At 44.2% G+C, this 20,709-nt stretch overlaps 2 protein-coding genes and 1 pseudogene across 2 annotated transcripts in view; 2 read left to right on the top strand and 1 right to left on the bottom strand.

Moving 5' to 3' along the window:
* Positions 1–7,814, top strand: part of LOC144122782 (uncharacterized) — a 32,069-nt gene extending 24,255 nt beyond the window's left edge. The window contains exons 3-7 of the mRNA XM_077655816.1: positions 6,243–6,359; positions 6,823–6,906; positions 7,034–7,114; positions 7,227–7,310; positions 7,535–7,814. Of these exons, the coding sequence (XP_077511942.1) occupies positions 6,243–6,359; positions 6,823–6,906; positions 7,034–7,114; positions 7,227–7,310; positions 7,535–7,593 (425 nt within the window). The 3' untranslated portion in view covers positions 7,594–7,814. The remainder of the gene's footprint in view (positions 1–6,242; positions 6,360–6,822; positions 6,907–7,033; positions 7,115–7,226; positions 7,311–7,534) is intronic.
* A 78-nt stretch (positions 7,815–7,892) lies between these two features.
* LOC144101640 (uncharacterized) lies at positions 7,893–8,693 on the top strand. Its single transcript, XM_077634781.1, has one exon. It carries the CDS (start codon positions 7,893–7,895, stop codon positions 8,604–8,606), a length of 714 nt encoding a protein of 237 aa, XP_077490907.1. The 3' UTR covers positions 8,607–8,693.
* Positions 8,694–9,945: 1,252 nt separating this feature from the next.
* On the bottom strand, positions 9,946–14,441 carry LOC144122798 (uncharacterized; annotated as a pseudogene).
* Between the last annotated feature and the right edge of the window lie 6,268 nt (positions 14,442–20,709).

Genomic DNA, 20,709 nt, shown 5'->3' on the forward strand with positions numbered 1-20,709 from the left:
ACATAAGTCCTGATAAACCAGCCATTTCTGGCCGGCGGGCTGAGCGGTCCATAAAGCAGCCTCCCAGGAAGAATGAGTGGGATTGGGGGGTGGGGAACATGGCCCTGGAGCAATAGGCCACCGGCATACATTTGGTCAACAAAGTTGTGGACTGCGGTAATTTTGAGGAAAGCAAAGGTGCAAAACTGGCTCAGTCGCCTGAATTGCGCCTTGAGGTACATGGCGGTGGTGTCAATGTTCATAAACCGTGCTTTCGCTCAATATTCTGGCTTAGCAAAGGTAAACCTCCAGAAGGTGGTTTTATTAAAATAATAATAAACCGGAAGGAAAAGATTTTTGCTACCCACGACATCTGCCATCGATATTGAAGCACCTGAGCTGGGACAGCGGAAATAAAGGATAGCAGACAGAATGGAGAATTGAAATGAAAGAGGTGAGGGGACAGGAAGACAGTTTAGGGGGAGAGGTAATATACACAAAATATGTACAAAATAAGAAATGTGTACAGGTTGCCCGCATGATTAGTTCATGATGGAGCAATGAAAACATACGCGCACAGCTCTATATTGACAACAACTGGAGTGGGGCTTCCAGTTGTTAATCGTCCAAGGTAGCACTCGCGGATAGTTCGGTCACTGCGTGTAACTACCTGGCGAAGAACAGACGGGAGGTCAAGCCCCTCTGTTCGAGGAATGCACAGAGACTCACCAACCAGACATTTATTTTTTCACCACTACCATCCTCCACTCCGCTCTTGAGCCATTCCTTCAAGGCACAATTTGGGTGTCCACCGAGAGTGTCAGTTACTACGCCTTTCTTCGCCTTCCCCTCGCTAGTAATTTTCTTTTTTATCCTGCCATACACCCGCAAAATGAAATGCTATTTGACTGCACGCCTCTGTATGTTTCTTTCGTAGCGAAAGCTACACTAGGCTTGTCAGCGGCGCGTTTCGGTTAAGCGTCTTTAGTCGCTACTGCGCATGCGCCACTATTTGCACCGAGTTACAGCTGTTCCGTTGCTGCGCGGCGTCTTTCCTGGTAATCTAGTTTTCAATTTCCTCTTCTTGCATGTCTTCTTTCCCTCCCTCCTTTATCCCTTTACTTACATGGTGGTTCGGGTGCCCACCGAGATATGTGAGACAGTTGCTGCGCCATTTATTTACCTCAAAAACCAAACACAACAAGTGAGCCTACCCGTCACGGTGGCTCAGTGGCTAGGGCACTCGGCCACTGTTCGGGAGTTCGCGGGTTCAAATCCGAACGCGGCGGCTGCGTTTTTATGCAGGCAAAACCCTAAGGAGTCCTGTTCAGTGCGATGTCAGTGCACGTTAAAGATCCCCAGGTGGTCGAAATTATTCCGGAGTCCTCCAATACGGCACCTCTATCTTCCTTCTTTCACTCCCTCCTTTATCCCTTCCCTTACGACGCGGTTCAGGTGTAGAACGATATATGAGATATCTACGGCGCCATTTCCTTTCCTCCAAAACCAATTATTATTATTATTAAGTAAGCCATCTGTGAGGATCTGTCGTTACTGCGCAACGACAGATCCTCCTGCTGTGAATCAACCTGGTGTGGGAACGCGGGGAGCTACCGGAGGATTGGCGAACCGCGGTCGTTTGTCCCATCCGAAAGGCAGGGCGCCCGCCTACGGAGCTGAGCGGATACCGGCCAGTGGCATTAACATCGGCGGCAGGTAAGCTCATGGAGCATATGGCGTTGCAGCGTCTGAACGAGCGGGCTGCGGAGGCTGATTTGTTTGACGAGCGGCAGACGGGTTTCCATGGGATGCAGTGTACGGCTGATTCTATATCGGACGTTGTGAGCCAACGGCGTTGACAACACTGTAGAGGCCATTCATTGTCAGGAAAGGAAAAGTGTACAACTGGCTCCCTGGGTCTGGGGACACCTCAATTTCGTTTTCATGTACGTGGCGTTCGTGTAAAACATTGAAACTTGGCTTTTGGGTAAAGCAAATGGTGCGGTATCTGTCGCGCATCTCGGCGGACACCGGAACGACTCAGTAAGAGACAGTTAAGTGTTTCCTTCGGGTTATCAGATCTTTAGAAAAGACAGGAACTCTAGAGGCGGCGCAGTATTTATCTTAGTTAAGGAAATCTTGCAGTGTACTGCGATTGATGTTGAAAACAGCGATCACAAATCAGTTTTGTGCAGGCTTCCCACTCCTGATAAAGGAACGATAGCGTTGGGTGTAGTTTACTGTCCACCCTGCGCGCGACCACAAGTTATCACATCACTAGATGACACACTGGGTTCACTTCCTGATAATGGCACTGTGTTAGCAGGTGACTTTAACTTTCCAAACTTAAACTTGGATGAGAGCATGTGCTCATACAGAACCTGTTCAGCATTTTTTGACATGGTTTGCAAATACGGGTTTCATCAATACGTTGTGAAAGGCACACGCGGAAATAACATCCTCGACCTGTTATTTTTCAATGACCCGAGTGTTGTTGATGTTGTATGTGTGCCACCTGATATTTGTGATCATAACATTGTAACTGCAATGCATACTCTGCAACCAATAATTCCTGCTAGCCATGAAACTTTTTTGCAGCATTCGTCTGAGAGTGCAGACATTCTATGGAAATTTTTTAAAAACGAGCTGTCAACACTGATTGAAAAACATGTACCTTTAAAACACATCTCAGATAATGCAAAAGTAGACAAACCCAGGATGACTTATGAGGTTAGAAGGAAGATAAAACAAAGGACTCGTGCTTACCAAAAATATAGAAAGAATCCTTCAAACTTGAGCGCCGTCTTCAAGAGCTACATACAGAATATATCGAAGCTATCAGTACAGCAAAACATATGTACTTTTCCGGACTAGCTGAATCTATTAAGACAAATACAAAAGTTTTTTGGAGCTATCTAAGAAAGACGCGCAAGGAAAGGACGGGTATTCCGAGTATTCTTCACAATGGAATCCAGATATCCAATAGGAGCGCAAAAGCGGACTGTTTTAACAATTACTTCCAATCTGTATTTCTAAAAAAAAAAGGAATACTTTTCTAAGTACTACTTCCAGTGTGCCAAACATAATGTCTCCAAGTACGATTACACTGGATGGTATAAGGAAGTGTCTCAAATCTATGAATGAAGCCAAAACCACTGGACCATACGGAATCTCTCCGAAGATGCTCAGAACCTGTTCTTTCATTATATCTCAATGCTTACAAATCATATTCTGCCAAACCCTGGAAAGTGGCATACTCCCTAAAGATTGGAAAAAAAGCCGATGTAGTACCAGTGTATAAAAGCGGTTCTAAATCCTCCGTAACTAGCGAACTATAGGCCAATTTCACTTTTTTTCATATCTTGTAAAGTTTTTGACTACATTCTTTATACCAATACAATTAGACACTCAGAAGGAAGCAATTTTAGTTTTCCAAATCAGCATGGGTTCCGCAAAGAAGTGAGCTGCACCACTCAGTTAAATGAACTATTTGATGAGCTTGCAGATAATTCCGCAAAAAGAATGCGTACCGATGCAGTCTTTCTTGATTATCGCAAAGCATTTGATTCCGTATCACATGATCTGTTAATACACAAAATGAGAACTCTTAACTTAGATAAAACAGTCATCAAGGTTATTAAAGACTACCTGAACGACAGAACGCAACGCGTAGTAATTGGTGTCAAGAATTCTAGTTTTGCTCAGATCTCCTCGGGAGTGCCGCAGGGCTCTGTGCTAGGACCGCTACTCTTTTTAATTTACATCAATGATATCGCTTCAAACATTTCCTCACAAATGAGACTATTTGCAGACGACTGCGTTGTGTACAGAGCCATTTGCAATCAACCTGATATAGATGCACTCCAGCATGACCTAAACAGTATAGCCTCCTGGTGTTAAAACTGGGAACTTAGCCTGAATACAGACAAATGTCACCAGGTAACATTTACTAAATCTAAAATCACTATTGAACCCACCTACAAACTGGGTGATTCGATGCTAAGAAAGGTGAAGGAAGTTAAGTATTTAGGTGTTCTTTTGACGGCAGATCTCTCCTTTTCTCGCCATATTACCACGACTGTCCAAAAAGCCGGGAAAATGCTTAGCCTACTTCCACGAACCCTCAGGACTGCCCCTCAGATTCTAAAAATTACAGCATATAAGTCGATGGTAAGGCCGCAATTAGAAAATGCATCCGCATTATGGGATTCCCACCAGCGGTACCTGATTGATAAAATAGAAGCCATACAAAACCGCGCTGGCAGATTCACATGAAGGCAGTACTCCGAACACTTATGGGTTAAGCAAATAAAGAAACAAGTCGGACTATAACCGCTAAGCATAAGACGCCAAAAGCACCGCCTGAAACTACTGCATGCAATATACACTTACTTGACAGGCAATGACAAGCTCACATACCTCAAACCATTACATTATATTTAATACAGGAATGACTACAGTTCCAAAATACGCGAAATTACGTGCAAAACAAATTACATGAAGTATTCCTTTTTCCCCGTAGTATTTCTGAATGGAATAAGTTGCCGGTTGACATCGTGGGTGCTACCCGAGATGTGTTTTTAAGTCTAATCAGTGATTTGTAATTGCACTGTACTTCTAAGCCATTGACTGTACGCTTTGTACTAAAGCGCAAACATGCATGTTTTTTGTTTGATTTTTTGTCTTTTTTTTGTTCTACTGATCTTGATGCATTGCTCCTTTGTCATCCCTCCTTTTTGGGGTTATTCTATTCATGTACTCTTCACTTTATGCTGTATTCACTCTCCTGCTAAAATGCTTCGCTGCTGCAGGGTGTATCCTAAATAAATAATAAATAAACTGGGCCGAAAGAGAAGGGATCAAGGAGGGACTGAGAGAAAAAGGAAGAAAGAGGTGCCGTAGTGGAGGTCTCCGGAATAATTTCAGCCACCTGGGGATCTTTAACGTGTGCTGATATCGCACAACACACGGGAGCGTTTTTATTTCGCCTCCATCAAAACGCTGCCGCTGCGGTCGGGTTTGATCCCGGATGCACCGGATCAGTAGCAGAGCGCTCTAACCACTGAGCTACCTGGGCGGGTTGGCGTTGGTGTCCTGCAGCAAAAAATTATGAGAGCACTTAAGTCTGCTTACCTGCAAAAATGCGACAGCGTGGAACTTTCTAGAACACGGCTTATTTTCCACGGAGCTCGTAGGCATTGCTTTTGTTATAATTTGTTGTTTTTATTTATTTATCTTCTTGTTTCTTTTTTGTTTTATTCTGTGTTTCTATTTTTATTTTTCTTACATTTTAATAATTTGGATTTTCTTACTTTGTGTAGCATTTTTATTCTTTCTGGCTTTTATTTTTATTTTTGTTCCTCTTTCATTTTTATTTTATTTTTATTTTCACTTTTCATTTAGTTTTTATTCTTATTTTTAATTTTTATTCTACTTTTAAATTTTTCATTGCTATTGTTGTTTTTATGATTAAAAATAATAGCTAATTATTTTAATCCCTAATTACTAACCACCCATTACTCAGTATTTGCTGAAAGTATATTGGTTATAGCAATTACGCCATTGATGACGTCTTAGCGTGACAGGTTCCGGCTTGAAAAGCTGCTATGATTGCGTTCCCCTCACTGGATAGGCAGCGAGCGAACCTTGCCATCCTGGCAGGTGGGAGTTAAGGTTGTTTTTTTTTTTTAGAAATGTGCCGTCAGTCCTCAGCCGAAAGGGGGAGGAATGCGGAGGATAGAAAGTTAAAAGAAGGATGATCGCGAGGCAAAACGCTTAGGCGCGCGTGTGCTGTGTGATGTCTGTGCACGTTATAGATCCCCAGGTGGTCGAATGGACCATTTTCGGAAAATTTTCTGCGCATGCGCGGCGACGGCGCAGCCAGTGCCCTCTATAGGGGATTTAATTTTGGTTTGAATACACGAGCCGGCCGTGCAGTCCTACGCTGTAGTGCGGTTACTGATGTGAGCTCCTTGACTCGCTTTTGCCGCGTGTATGAAAATGCCATCTCCCTGCGTGGCCTACGGTTGCACGAATTACTTCATTGAGAAAGGAAGCACGAAGTTCTACACGTTCCCGTCCGCGAGGCTACGCGCCGAAAAGAGAGCGGCGTGGATAACGGCTGTGAGAAGAAAGAACGCAGATGGCGCGCCATGGGAGCCGAACGAACATTCTTGTATCTGAAGCTCGCATTTTATAACAGGTACGGCACTTTTAAACGCTTATCCATAGGTTTGTACGATTAGAAACAACGTTCAATGCAGGACGGCCGTCAAAATTCGAGAACCATCCTGACTTCGTTCTAAGTGTGTGCAACTACGTTAGGAGTCCCGGTGATGCTGCTGTGCTTCGTCATAGCCGATGGCTGACACGACATAAAGGTAAGCGGTACTTTTTCTGTTGATTTCTCGCGGGGTCTAGAAGTACCAACGCACAACTGGGGAGCACATGTAATGCATCGTTCCCGTCTCTTATTCTGTGGCCGCTTTCATCGTCAGTGGGATGAGCCTGTAACCGCTTGCCGTTGTGATATGCAGTGGCTAGCGTAGTGCGGCCGTCACCTGTTGCGTGGTTTAGAGAACCCGCACGGCGAAAGCCGCGCAAATACCACGTGTAGATTTATTACCCAGTCGATAAATATTGCCAATGATACCCGTGTTTATGAAGTGCTTTTAGATTACAGTTGTACATTTTCAAAATTGTGAACGCCACTGCAATGCCTTCATTGAAAATATTTTCACTGTATTTCTCTGACCTACAATATGTGGCTGCTGTGAATGTCTCACCCTCAATGCTTGTATTTAGCAGTATATTTACTGCATAACCTCTGTTTAATGGTTGTAGGGGAACTTGAAACGCCAGCGCGTGCAGCAAAAAGACGTGTAGCTGCTCCTGATGATATGGCAGAGTTTCAGCAGCCTGCTAATGGTGAGCTTGCATTGCTTTGCATCAATGCTTTTGCCCATATTGTGCCGCAGTATACTCACATATCCCAGTCAATGTAATGCACGAAGGGTTTCTCCAGCTTCTAAGTGCCAGCTGTTGTTGCTTGCAGGGAATCGTGACTTGGACACAAATGCGACACAGGATAACAGAGCAGATGAGGACTCAGTGGCGCTACAGTCGTCTGCAAATCGTGAGTTTGTACATGTTTGATCAGCCGTTGCTGTTCTTGTGGGTCTGTGCTGGACCGAGAAGCCTCGCAGGTTTTTCCAGGTTCTGAGTGCTAGCCATTGTCTTGCTCGCAGAAATTGCTGACGTGGCCACAAGTTCTCCTCGGGACGTCACAACGGCTCAGGAGGACACAGCAGAGTTGCAGGAGACTGAAAACGGTGAGTTTGCACGTGCTTTGCGGAATGAAATGCTTTTCTGAGCTTTTTGTCACACCATGGTGCGAACGCTGTGGCTGCTTGTTGTAGTTGACCTGCTTCTGCCGCGAAAAACTCAACTAGAGATTAATTATAGAGCTCTTTTGTTAGAGAATATGTGTTCTAGTACGCTTGCAGAGGAAGCTCTAAAGTGCTTTACGTGCGCTTTTTTTCTGTGCTGCTTGCAGGTATCAAGGTGCACACTGGCCAGATTGCTGTTGTCAAGTCTGCGCACTTAACACGGTGAAAGACTTGGAGCAGACAATGGGAGAGTCACAGAAGCTGATTCTCCGATTGCAGAATGAAAATGCTAAGCTCGAGATGCGGCTGGATGCAGCCATGTCAAGTTTTCTCTCCTTGAGTATGCTTGACAGTCCGAAGAAGTGCATGAATTATATTGGGCTGCCAAATGTCGAAGTTTTTCACACTTTACTAGAATACTTTGCACCGCGTGCCAGGGAAATGATGTACTGGGGCTCTGATAAGAAGTAGCAGGATGACCCCCGGGGCAATCGAAAACAAAGTTATCTGGGCAATGAGTTTTTGATGGTGTTAGTACGGCTCAGGACAGGTATGCAAGGCCATGAACTGGCTCGGAATTTCCTGATATCTGAAAGTCTAGTTAACCGCACTTTCTCCACGTGGATAATAAACTTTTTGCAACGAGAACTTAGGCACCTGACAACCTTCCCAACTCGAGAAGATATAGGACCCCACCTACCTAACTCCTTCCACGATTTTCCCGACACCCGTCTTGTCCTTGATGCCACGGAGGGGAGAATACAGCGGCCCTCAGCAATGTATGCAAAACGCCAAACTTTCTCTCCCTACAAACACTACAACACCTATCAGGTGCTTATTGGCTGTACACTAGATGGGTGCATCTCACATGTGTCGCGTCTATGGTGGGGCTCTAGCTCCGATAAAGCTATTCTGGAAGCCAGTGGCCTTCTTGACAAGCTGGACGCAGGTGACGCTATAATGATGGACAAAGGCTTCACGTTCCCATACTTTCCACCAGGTATAAAAGTTTATCGGCCACCATTTCGCGAGTCGCACGAAAAACAGATGCCTGCCAAAGCAGTAGATGAAACTAGGCGCATTTCTTCTGCAAGAGTGCACGTTAAAAGAGCCATTTCAAGATGCAAAGAATTTCATATAATAGACAGGCCCTTTCCAATCTCAATGATTGATATTGCTGAGCAGGTTTTTGAAGTTTGCTGCCTCTTAAGGAATTTCAGGCTACCATTGATAAGATAGACAGATTGATATGGGCACGAGTTGTCTGTTTGCTTAAGGAGGGCATTTTGAAATATGAAGGATATAATCGGCTAGAGCTGACAAAGGAACAAGGGAGGTGGAAGCTTTGGCTGCTTGCCAAAGTTTCGACATGACGACTTTCCTCCTCTTGCCGAAACGTTGGCAAGCAGTCTGAAGTTTCCCCTCAGTTGTTGACTTTGCGGAATGTCGAGAAGCTTTCTGCCTGCCCTCTCTCTACCACTGATCTGACAAAGTTAGGGATCAATGCTTTGGTAGCTGCAGGTGATGCAACAATAGAAATTTGTATGTTGTTGGAATGCAGCTTGCTTTCTGCCAATTTGGCTGAAATTGATATAACCGGGGAAACCGTTACGGTTAAATTTTTTTCTATCTACCTTGCATTTATGCCATACTATAATCACCGTTGTGCTGCATGACGTTATGTTCGAGAACCCCTATGCTGTTGAAATTAATCTCAAGCTTTTCAATACATCTCGCAGCTATACGCCACTTCAAACCCCACATACCATACCTTCAGTCTTAAAATGTAATGTAACAAGCAGTCTACCTTTGCTACACTGTTCCCGACTATATTTGGGAACAAAAAAATTGTAGGACGCCTAAGCTTAGCCTTTAATTGTGGAATGCGGCAGCCTGTTGCAGCGCTGCCAGGGAATTGCTAATGTATGCAGCAGTACACAAAGACTTTTCACGAAGTCACAGACCACAACGTGTTCACTACGTCCCCTTTTATTCAGCTCGGACCAATGAGCCTACGTATTGTTCTGTGCGTGCTCGCCTCACAATCTGAAAGACCTGGATTCGATTCCTTGTATCTCCACAATTTCTTTTTTTATTTCGAAGTTGTGTTGCAAAGCTGACACCGGCTGTTCTGCGACACGAGCTCCTTAACACTGCCGCCTTAACCTGCCAGCTTCTTTCATCAAAACACGCATATAAAGTGCTCGAAACACTAAGATTTGTTATTTATTTACAAAACTGCTGGTCTCCACTTAGACAAAAGCATGTGGGGAGTCAGTACAGTAGGATGTTCAGAATAATTATGTGCATCACAAACATTGAAATAAAGCGAACTACCCAATATTTTACAGCTAGAAGTTTACAGGTTAGCAGAAAACGTAAAAGGTCAGAACAGTTGAAAATGAAGGCTGGAGTGAAAGCTCGAGTTCGAAAAGTATGCTTGGACATAAGCTTGTGCCACGATTGTCAGGAGACATTTTAACAGTTCTGTATTGCATCTCTTGGGACTGAAAAATAAAAAAACAAAAGATGAAATTATTGTGCCCAAGATGAGAATGATGATAGGTAGTCTGGTGTGCTACTTTTTTTTCTTTATTTTTATACGCAGACCTCCAAGAGGTATGCACACGTAATAGCCCTGTCTGAATGTGCTGTGCAACACATACGTACGTGCCGGACGTGTACAGCCGTCCAAGCCTTTTGACTCTCCTTGTCAGAATCTCTGGTATCAGTGCATGCTTGCTGAAGTGCATGAGTCCTGGCAGTAGCTCCCGATTACAGAATTCTTCATTGAACTTTATTCTCTCTACCTAGAGGTATGGTGGGTCTTCTGGCGTGTCTCCCTCGGTCCAGATGACAAGGTCGCACCAGTTATGGCCCGTAACTGCCATCTGGCCTTCCATTTGGTAAAAATAGGCATGTTCCCGCTTCAGCTCCACACCGCCTTCAGTTAGCCTGCAGCAGAAGTTTTTGTCTAGGCAGGCTTCTTCGCATGCCATACCTTTTATGGACAAGGGGCATTTAACCTCAAGTAGGCCTTCTTCTACATCTAAAACAACAATCCTGCCTGGTGAGGCAGCTATGAAGGGGTACTGGTTATGGATATGAAGACCAGTTTCCTGCACTGCTACACTCAAATCTTTAGCGTGCTGCAGCTTTACATAGGCCTCTACAGCATCTGCCTCGTGCTCTCTGCCATATGCAATCGCTTCAGACGTGGCTCTATTACGAGGGTACAGTAGTTCCTTTAGTAAACCATCTGGCTTGGTACAAGGGCACATCCTTTTAAAGAGTGATGCTGTTGGCCGGCTAACCCGAGCTGCATGGCACTTCTTGTTGGCGGCTTGACCGACCGTTTCTTCGCAAATATATTGCCTCTCCTCTCGGCTTCATGGCTTGAGTGTCTGCATATATGACTGCACATCAATCGCTGAAGGCTCGCTCCAGAGGTCATCGCTGTCTCCATAGCCTTTTTGTTGCATGGTGGCCTTGTCTTGGCTTTGTCGGTGGTACACAAGCACCAAAGTGCTTGCAGGTCTGGACAGGCGGATGCTAGTTTTTTTCTGAGTGACGCAATGTCGTGGGGAGTAGGGAGTGGTGTAATGGGCAGGGGTCATAATCGCGCTTCCGCTTCCCACGTGGAGGCCTGTTGACACAGTACTTTTGGAATTTGATTTCGACCAAAGGCTGCAATGTCAAGCTCTGCTATTTGAACAGCGGGAGCACGGGAGAGCGCAACGGCGCAACCTCGCGTATATCCGCGCATTCTCTCCTGCGGCCCGTTAGCGCGCAACGGGCAGTATCAGCACGAGCAGTATATGAGACAGTACAACGGGTCGTTTACTAATCAGTAAAGTGTGCCCAGCGGCAAAAGGTGCTGCACTGAGTTAGCAAAAACTCCTGCCTTATACAGAGAGCGTAAACATAAACCTCTGTGCGCGTTAGAACTGCACCCCATTATACTGTTAAACCCGCTCACGCATAGGCGCACATTCATGCACATTTTCATATAGTCATTCGGCGGTCCGCACTAGAGAGACACACGTTTATAAACAAAATATCTCACCCAGCAACACAAAAGCAGTGCGCTCCAACGATGTGGCCCGTACCAACGACGAACCATGCCGTTGTCACGTAAACAGTGGTCTTCATACACGGTACGCACGCCGCTCTCATCAGATTTAGTTCATCGTCAGCTGTTTCAAGGTTCACCTTCAAGTTTTTTACGTAACCTTCCTCCTTGAAGGACCAGCCGCGATGAGCCTGGCGAACAGTTGAGGTAGCAGAGTGCCCCTACTGCCACACGTGCTCGTTTCTCATGCTACAACGCGAAAAATCATCGCTCCACCCGTTTCTTGAAACGGAAATGGGACGTTTTCCTCCTCTATCATCGTCTTTGGCTGGCAAACGCACGTTTCCGGAAAATAAACGGCACTAAAACAACAAAACAAGTGCACGCCAACTGCCAAACGCTGCCTCTCACATTCTCGCTCAAAGAACCCCTTTCCAACCAAACGTGCCGGTGGAGCTTCCCCGTTGGCACGACAGGGGGCACTCGCTTTTCCGAAAATGGTCAATTATTCCGGAGCTCTCCACTACGGCACCTCTTTCTTCATTTTTTTTTATTTCACTCCCTTTTTTATCCCTTCTATTACGGCGCCGTTCAAGTGTCCGCGATACATGAGACAGATATTGCGCCACTTCCTTTACCCAAATAATAATAATTATTATTTTTTTGGAGGGGGGAAGGAAATGGCGCAATATCTGTTTCATATATCGTTGGACACCTGAACCGCGCCTTAAGGGAAGGGATAAAGGAGGGAGTGAAAGAAGAAAGGAAGAACAGGTGGCGTAGTGGAGGGCCCCGGTATAATTTCGACCACCTGGGGATCTTTAACGTGCACTGACATCGCTAAGCACACGGGCGCCTTAGCGTTTTTCCTCCATAAAAACGCAGCCGCCGCGGTCGGGTTCGAACCCGGGTTTACCCGAAAACCAGTTACTATTATTAGGATGATCGCGAGAGGTGCTGTTGTGCCGCGTGTCTGCAAAATTGGTTTTTAGAGAAAGGAAATGGCGCAGTATCTGTCTAATATATCGGCACACTTCTGAACAGCGCCGTAAGGGAAGGAATAAAGGAGGGAGTGAAACAAGAAAGGAAGGAAGAGGTGTCGTAGTGGAAGCCTTCGGAATAATTTCGACCACCTGGGGATCTTTAACTGCCCAACGTTGTCAGCGCAAGTGCAGGCAGCTGACACCTCTCTCTCAACACGGCCATGTGCCTCAAAGCGCGATTCAGGCATCCACGGCCCCAGGGAACCAGTTATACGCTCTTCCTTTCCTGAAAATGATCGGCGTTCAGAACGTTGTCAACGCCAGCGGGAATGAACAAAATGAACGCCATTTCTTTCGCTTTTTATATCCTGAATTATCTGAGCTAATCCACATGCATTTTTTCTTCTTACTCGCGAAATACAAAAATTAAGCCGATATATTAAAAGATATACGCAGCTTCAACACCTCCGCGCCACCTGCAATTTTGTATTCATTACACAGGAACCGAGAGATGAATTCAGGGAGAAGTTTTTCATCATAACCCGGCTTTAAAAGCTTGTTCAAAAGGACAGCTTGAGGCCTGGAGAGCGGAAATGAGCAGGAATTTGCAGCGGTCTGAAGCCCGGAAATGGGCAGAAATTAGCAGCGGTGTTATGCGTGCTCTGTCTCAATGAACTTGATTTCATTACAAGAAAAACAAACGCCGACCAGATGAGTGAAAAAAGACTGCTTTTTGCTACGGGCTGTCTTCGGTGGATGGAAACAACATTTGATCATGATGGACTTTTATGGCGCAAAGACATCTATGCCCAGTGAGCGCCATGACATAAGGAGTTTTCTACATCTCAAGGCGGGGTCTAAGACCCATTTCCCAAGCATTTCACCCTAAAAAAGCCGAACACCAGGACAGGGTAAATCTTGTACCTATTTTATCACCGGTGGGTGCCCGGCGGCACTGGGGATCGGACCCCGCACCTCCCGCATGCGAGGCGGATGCTCAACCACTTGGCCACCATTGCGGTTGAGAAACAACCTTTATATGACGAAAAAAAATCTTTTAGGGTGGTTCCCTACTGGTCCAGGAGTCCACAGGCTTGTGCTTCACATAAAGCCCGATCCACCTGCCATTTTTGGCCGGCGCGCTGAGCAGTCCGCAAAGCAGCCTCCCCGGAAGAATGAGTGGGATTGGTGAGGGGGGTACTGCCTGTGCGGAAGGACACTATAGGCCTTTCTATCATTGTGTATGGCAGTTCTCTAGTTTGTAGAGGAAAACGCTTGGCATTCGTGTGTAAGAAACTCAAAATTCGACCTGTTCTGGAAGTTGCGTAATTAATGTGCCTATGCCAACACAGATCACTAGTTAACTACCCACCGAGATATATGCATTCCATAACGGATAACAAGTTCTCTGAGTTAATGCGATAAAGAAAATTACAAGTGACCTTTTCGTAGTAAAACACGTATCGACACTTTTCCGGAGATTGTCATGCGCCATTTATCCCACCATTTAGAAATTATGCGTCTTGAGCTAGCTACTGCTATCACGCGATTTTCCCTAGGCCAATATATGAAACATTGCCCAATTAGCTTAAAAACTATACACATTTTTAGGATTTAAAAAAGCTGCAGACTAGGCCGCACCGCTTATAGCAGCATCAAACTATTCGGTTACACAATGTGCTAGGGCGCTCCTTTATTATATACTTGATTACAGGCCGCAGCTTCTAATTAACTCTTACCTGGCTTATCGAAACAGAAATAATAAGGCTGCTGCCTTTATTCAGGGGCACAAGCGCAGGAACCGCATTTGCTTCCATAAATGTAAAAATCCGGTAATTTTCACTTCCAAACGCGTCATATTAGTTTGGCTGCTGAAGCGTGGTCCATACTCTTCTGTCCGAACTGTACAATTCATGTTTGGCTCACTGTCTCTGTCCAGTTTTAAAGTACTCAGCTCAGCTCCATTTCTTTTTTCTTCACTGTCTCAATCTTTCGCTTTACCTGCGGATCTGGAATCATCACCTTAAGCGGGTATAATAGAGTAAATCGACCAAAAAACTGATTTTTTGATTTCATCAATAAAAAATAATACACACTATGGGGAGCAAAACAGTGCAGCGGCGAACGCGTAGGAGTTCTCTAAGCCATTTAAAATGGCGCCAAAAACCGCCCCTTAGATGCGTTAGATGCGTTAGATGCGTTAAGTATATTGACTTCTTATCTTTTTTATAAGTTGCGATTGCAAATTTGTCCACCAGGGAATCTTTTATAGCGAATCGAAGCCTAATGATTGTTTTTTTTTTTGTGGGTACCTTCCGCGCGCGTTATTTGACGTTGTATTGCCGGGAATATTGCCTCATTATGACAAGAACGGCTGGGAAGGGGACGAAGAAGAGGAAGTTTCGTGGTAAACAATCTACAAGGAAAGAAACGAACGAGGAACCGGCGCCTCAATGTGCTAGTTTTTTCTGGATCTTTAACGTGCACTGACATCGCACAGCACACGGGCGCATTAGCGTTCGTGCACTGTAAAAAAAAATGCTCCGCAGTACAGAGGAACCCGCTGGTAATGCGTTGCCGGAGGGTTTTCCGCAACATGAGGGACGGACTGAATGTCAGAAACAGACTCCGTATGACGACTGTCACATTCTTGGTAACGGAAAGTTACGCCATGCTATGCACGAGACCGAAATCGTTTTTTCACAACGAATGCTTATGTTTTGTTCTTATTGGAGTTTCCGCAATGTGTATGCATACGTCCTCCGTTCACTCGGAAGTCATTTCATCTAGAGCGGAAATTATCTGTATTGTAATTATGTACTTTCTGTAGTACATGAACATGCGTCTTCGTATAGCTTCTGCCCGCAATGTTCACTGCAGATATAGCCGTCCAGGTGCCGAAGAAATAAGTATTATGTACAAGGCTTTCCTTTACGCATATTATGTATTGCATACGTACAAAGAATGCAGCTTAGAATGAAAGAGTGGTAAGTGTTTGGGTGAGTACAAGTACATACGTTTTATTTTCATGGCAAACTACACACATTGTACATCTGCACATTGCTGTCGGATCCATCTGAAAAGCATAAAAAAATCCTCATTTAGTGGTCACACAACACCAAATATAAATTTCACAAATACATTTCAACCATCCGCTATTGAACAATCGGCTTTCGTAGAAGCTTTCAAAAGCCATTCACCGAGAACCAACCCGTTATAATTTATTGCCCAAAATTCATTTCTCATAACAGTAAACAGTAAAAACCACAGTTCCAGAAAGAAGCAGACAAAATGCGCTTTCCCGGGCGGCACTGTGCGCATGAAAGTCTTTACAGTTGCTTATCATTTTGTGCAAATAGAAAGAAGCTCAGGATGGGGGCCAGGTGCAATTCAATGCAGGTGCCTTTCTGTACATAGTACTAAATGCACAACTTAGCGAGCAAGGAACATTGGTAACATCTGAAAAAGGTGGGAGACGCTTGCCGAATTTATCGTCCATCCAATTTGTTATAGGCAAGACAAGACGAAGCGAAAGTCCCGCACTCAGTTTATATCCAGTTCCCGGGCATGCCTGTTGCGGCAGATTATGACGCTTTTTATTATGACACAAACTTGGAATACGGCCCCAGGAAGCACACTTCTCCGAAACCGCATGTTTTCACTCATAGCTTCCATTATCTCAGCATGTGCAAGAAAATGTACTAATATCTGATGTCAGTGAAAATGCAGTCACACGTACCGGAAGCAGCTCACTAAGGCATTCCAATATCTCTGCAGTGTGCCTCACAAGGAACGGATGCTCAAGTTTCAAAAAAGGGCTCTTGGCAGAAATTTAACCAAAGGCCATTGCCATGTGAACCTTTTCAAAATGATGACCCAGAAAGACGAAGTGTCCTCATGTGTCTGATGCAAAAGAAGGATGAAGGCATGAGTCTTTCTGCTTTTTGAACAGCTGTGATAAGTTTTTTACTTGTACTGCTTGGTGCAGCTTCAGTCTCCTTCTTGACATTTTGTGAAATAATTATATATCTGCAAAAGATCTCGCTAGCAAACATTTTGGCACTAATGGAGAAGCAAAAAGACCCATGTCCTAGGCCTTTTTTTTGTGACACTAAAGGAAGGCTTGCCTTTTAGAGTCATTGATTACGAAGAGGTCCATGTGGCAACAAACTTTGAGAGAATTCCTTCAAGGGCTCTTTGTTCTCATGAGGTGCCCTGTAGATATATCACAACACCTCAGTGAGCTGTAACCAGCCCTGTGAGTTCACTGTCACTTGACATCAAGGGTATGTACTTTTCCTCGCCACATGCAGCAATGATGTATATGTCAAGAGAAAGCATAAAAGATTTCTAAGTGCAATTCCAGATTGCTTGCGGAGGAAAGCACAAGAGTGGCCATGCTCAGCTGTTACCTTTGCTTCTTGCTCGAGTTCTACAGCGAGTACTACGTAATGACAGGTGTCTGCATCAACTCATATTTAACACCCGTCCTGTGCGACCTCCATCTTGCACTACATGACAGGCAACTTTATAACACCCTTCATGCAAAGAGTGTCATCAGGGTCGGTGTGTTCTGTCACTTTCCTGGTCCTGTGCTTTGTGCTGTGTTTTCTACTCATAAATTATTTACTGCCTTCATTCTCCACTCCATGAAGCCTGAATGTGCTACACTGGGCTGCTCCACGCGTCGTGGAGCAGCCCAGTGGCCATTTTTTTTTCATACGTCGGAGGCACTCAGCTCGAAAGCCATACTTACTATATTCAGCAGACAAGGGTACATGTGAGACACATCATTAATAACTAATTCTCACAGTGGTATCTGGTGCAAGAATATCTAAATACTACTCAATTTTTGCTTAAGTTTTCAGATACACTCTTAGATTAAAAACATAATTTGGCTACATTAGCAGAAGCACAGCACCAAGGTACTCACCAGTTACCGAAGCACTGTACGCAAGTTCTCGTGCCATCATGAATACAGCACACTGTCCACGTCTTCATAATGCCATGTCACTCCAGCACTTCAGTAGAAAAATTTTCCTTTTAAAAAAAGAAGTTTTGTTTATGTTAGACTGGTCATATTTAATTTTACTATATACTATGTACTTCTCATTGTACTGCCCCAGACTAAAAAATACCAATGATCACGCTTTGAATTATGTCATATGTGATCACCAAATTATGTGATCACCATTATGTGATCACCAATATGTTTTTAGAAATTTTGATTGAAATAAATCTGACAAAATATTATTTCAGAAAATGTGGCACAAGGAAGAAGGACGCTAGCTAGATAACTTGGACGAATGTTTTCAGTTGCATGCAGCCACCGGCACCATTGCACACAAAATGTACAATAAAGTTGGTTTTACCTTTCCGAAAAGAATTTAATGCTGCAAACATTTAAGTAAAAAAATTTCAACCTTCCATTCCGCATAAAGGAAAGAAAATTCCTCTCGTTTTCTCACAAGCCTCTGCAAGTACACAATTCAGTGAATCTACTCTACAACTACTTGAATCTATCAGCACGAGACAGGGACGAGAAAAGAAACAAAACAGGCACTGACTCGCAACTGAAGTTTATTGAAGTGAACAGAGAGTATACAGAAAAGCCACACGCCACAAACTACACAATTACACATAAGCTACATCACAACATAAGTAAAAGTTTGCCCTTAACATTCCTCTCATCTAGACAGTCCAAACCGCTGCATGTTAATGCTATGGGCAGCACACTCACACATTCGTCACCGAGTCATAAGATGTGTCTAGCCTCGATAATTTTCTGGTTAATCTGCTGTGAATGTAGTGCCAAAATGAGTGTTGCCGAAAGAAATGGCTAGCAGCCTTCACATCCCTTGTAATATGCAGATAAGTTACAACCCCTACCAATATCCAAATACCTCTCATGCTCCTGTAGTCTTACATTGATACACATTCCAGTTTCACCAACATAAACCCAACCACATGATAATGGTATGCAATGCATGCAATGGTTGCAAGGCACATATATGTTGCCACGTTTCACTCGACACATGTGCTTTTCCCTAACGAAATTCACAAAGTTATTAACAATTTTACAGATTGTAGACAACTTATTAGGGGCCGAACACACCATTTTTACATCATACCTTCTGGCCACAGTTTTCAAATTTTGCAAAAATTTATGTATGTACAGTAACACAGTCAGTCTTTTGGCATCTCACTGGCTGGCCCCAGCCTGATCATGCCAGTCCCTGCGAAGGGGTTGCAGCTTTTAACATGCTAAAGGGAAGAATGGCACAGCATCAAGTAACGTGGAAAGCAGGACAGCACACCCACGCACAAGTGCCAACCCTGGAGCAGATACAAAATCCAAGAGCGCGTGCTTGACATTCAGCGTTGACAGTCAAGGAAACGAGGAAACACGGATTTGAACGCTAAAGATTGAACGAGCCCGATCCTTGGCTGCCAACGCTGAATGTCAAGTACACGCTCTTAGATTCTGCATCCGCTCCAAAGATGGCACTTGTGCGTGGGTGTGCTCTCCTGTTGTCATCGTTACTTGATGCTGCGCCATTCTTATCTTTAGCATGTCAGACCAACTTGCCCAATCTTATATGCTCAGCTTTAACAATTTATCGCACTTTTCTGCAATAGCATGGTTGGGAAATCATGCTTTCATTAGCCTTAAAATCTTCTCTTGGAAACCAGTTGTCACGCTGTAAAAGCATGGCTTCACCAATACCGAGCCTAGACTTGACGACGCAATGCTATCTTTCACTAGCTTAGAATCGTTCGACCAACAGTCAAGTAGCTGCTTAACACTCCTGGGTGAATATCACTAGCACACATGGCGTGTGCAGAACATCAAGGTAAGGTTCAGAAACTGCAGCTCTTTTTGTTGGGACATTTTCTCCAAGGTAAACTTAAGACAAAGGCCTTGCTCCTTAAACAAGTTCACAATATGTACAGGTCCCACACTATCACAACCTTTGTAAAAGACCAGAAAATCATAGACGTAGCGAAAGATTTCCCCCAGCCCATGCGATTTCTTGGCAATCATTCCTTCCACCCTGCTTAAGAGAATATTGCTTAGCACAGGGGCAACCTTCGAATCGATACATTTAGCAGACTTTTGAACATATGCCGCACTGCCATACTCCACAAACATGCTCTTCACTTCAAATAAAAGGAGGCAAGTGCCAAAAAAGACTTATGTTACACACCCGTTCCTAAACACGAGCTCATCGTTGTGCTCCGATATACACATTCATAAGCTTTTCACAAGATCTTCATACGGGATAGAATAAAATAGTTCTACATTGACACTAATCACAAGACAATCCGCTGGATTGTCATTCTTAAGATACTCAACCACACTGCGAATTGAGTACAAGAAATGGATCTTCAAGATGCGAAGTAGACAGATGCTTTTGCAAATAACCAGAGATAATTTTGCATGAATCCTTTTCTGAAATTTATCTGAAGAGCATGTTATTGAATAGCATTTATTTGAAGAGCATGTTTGTAGAGTAGCGCAGTGCGGTATGTGTTCTAAAGTCTCGAATATGTAGTGGTTCAAAGGTTGACCTTGTGCTAAGCAATATTTTCTTGAGTAGGGTGGATAGAAAATTGTCCAGAATGTGCATGGGCTGGGGGAAAAATCTTTTGCTATGTCGATGATTTTCTGGTCTTTTATAAAGGTTGTGATAGTTCGGGACCTGTACATCTTCTCAAGTTGTTTAAGGAGCAAGGGCTTTATCTCAGGTTTACCTTGGAGCAAATGTCCCAAGAAAAAGAGCTGTGGTTTCTGGACCTTACCTTGATGTTCAGCACACTTCATGTGTGCTGGCGAGTGTTAAGCTGCTACCTGGCTACATGTCGACCATTCCAAGCTAGTGAAAGATAGCATTGCACTTTCTAGCGCGGGCTCAGCATTGATGGAATTATGCTTTCACAGCATGACGACAAGTTTCCAAGAGCAGATTTTAAGGTTAACGAATGCAGGATTTCCCAACCTTGTTACTGCAAGAGCATATGATAAATTGTTAAAGAAGCTGAGACAGTTTTGCGGTGACCGGCACAATCAGGCTGGGGCCAGCCAGCGAGATGCCAAAAGACCAGTTGTGTTACCGTATGTACATAAATTGTCGCACAATTTGAGAAATGTGGCCAGAAGGTATGATGTAAAAGTGGCTTTCTCGGCCACTAATACGTTGTCTAAAGCATGTAAAATTTTAAGAATAATTCTGTGAATGTGGCTCGAGAAAAGTACACGTGTAGAGTGAAATGTATATGTACCTTG

This window comes from Amblyomma americanum, chromosome 1 (genome assembly GCF_052857255.1).
Source record: "Amblyomma americanum isolate KBUSLIRL-KWMA chromosome 1, ASM5285725v1, whole genome shotgun sequence".
In the NCBI taxonomy this organism is placed as follows: Eukaryota; Metazoa; Arthropoda; class Arachnida; order Ixodida; family Ixodidae; genus Amblyomma; species Amblyomma americanum.

Bases quoted from the DNA above. Each gene is read 5' to 3' on its own strand.
- LOC144101640 (XM_077634781.1), top strand. From the start codon at position 7,893: ATGGTGTTAGTACGGCTCAGGACAGGTATGCAAGGCCATGAACTGGCT.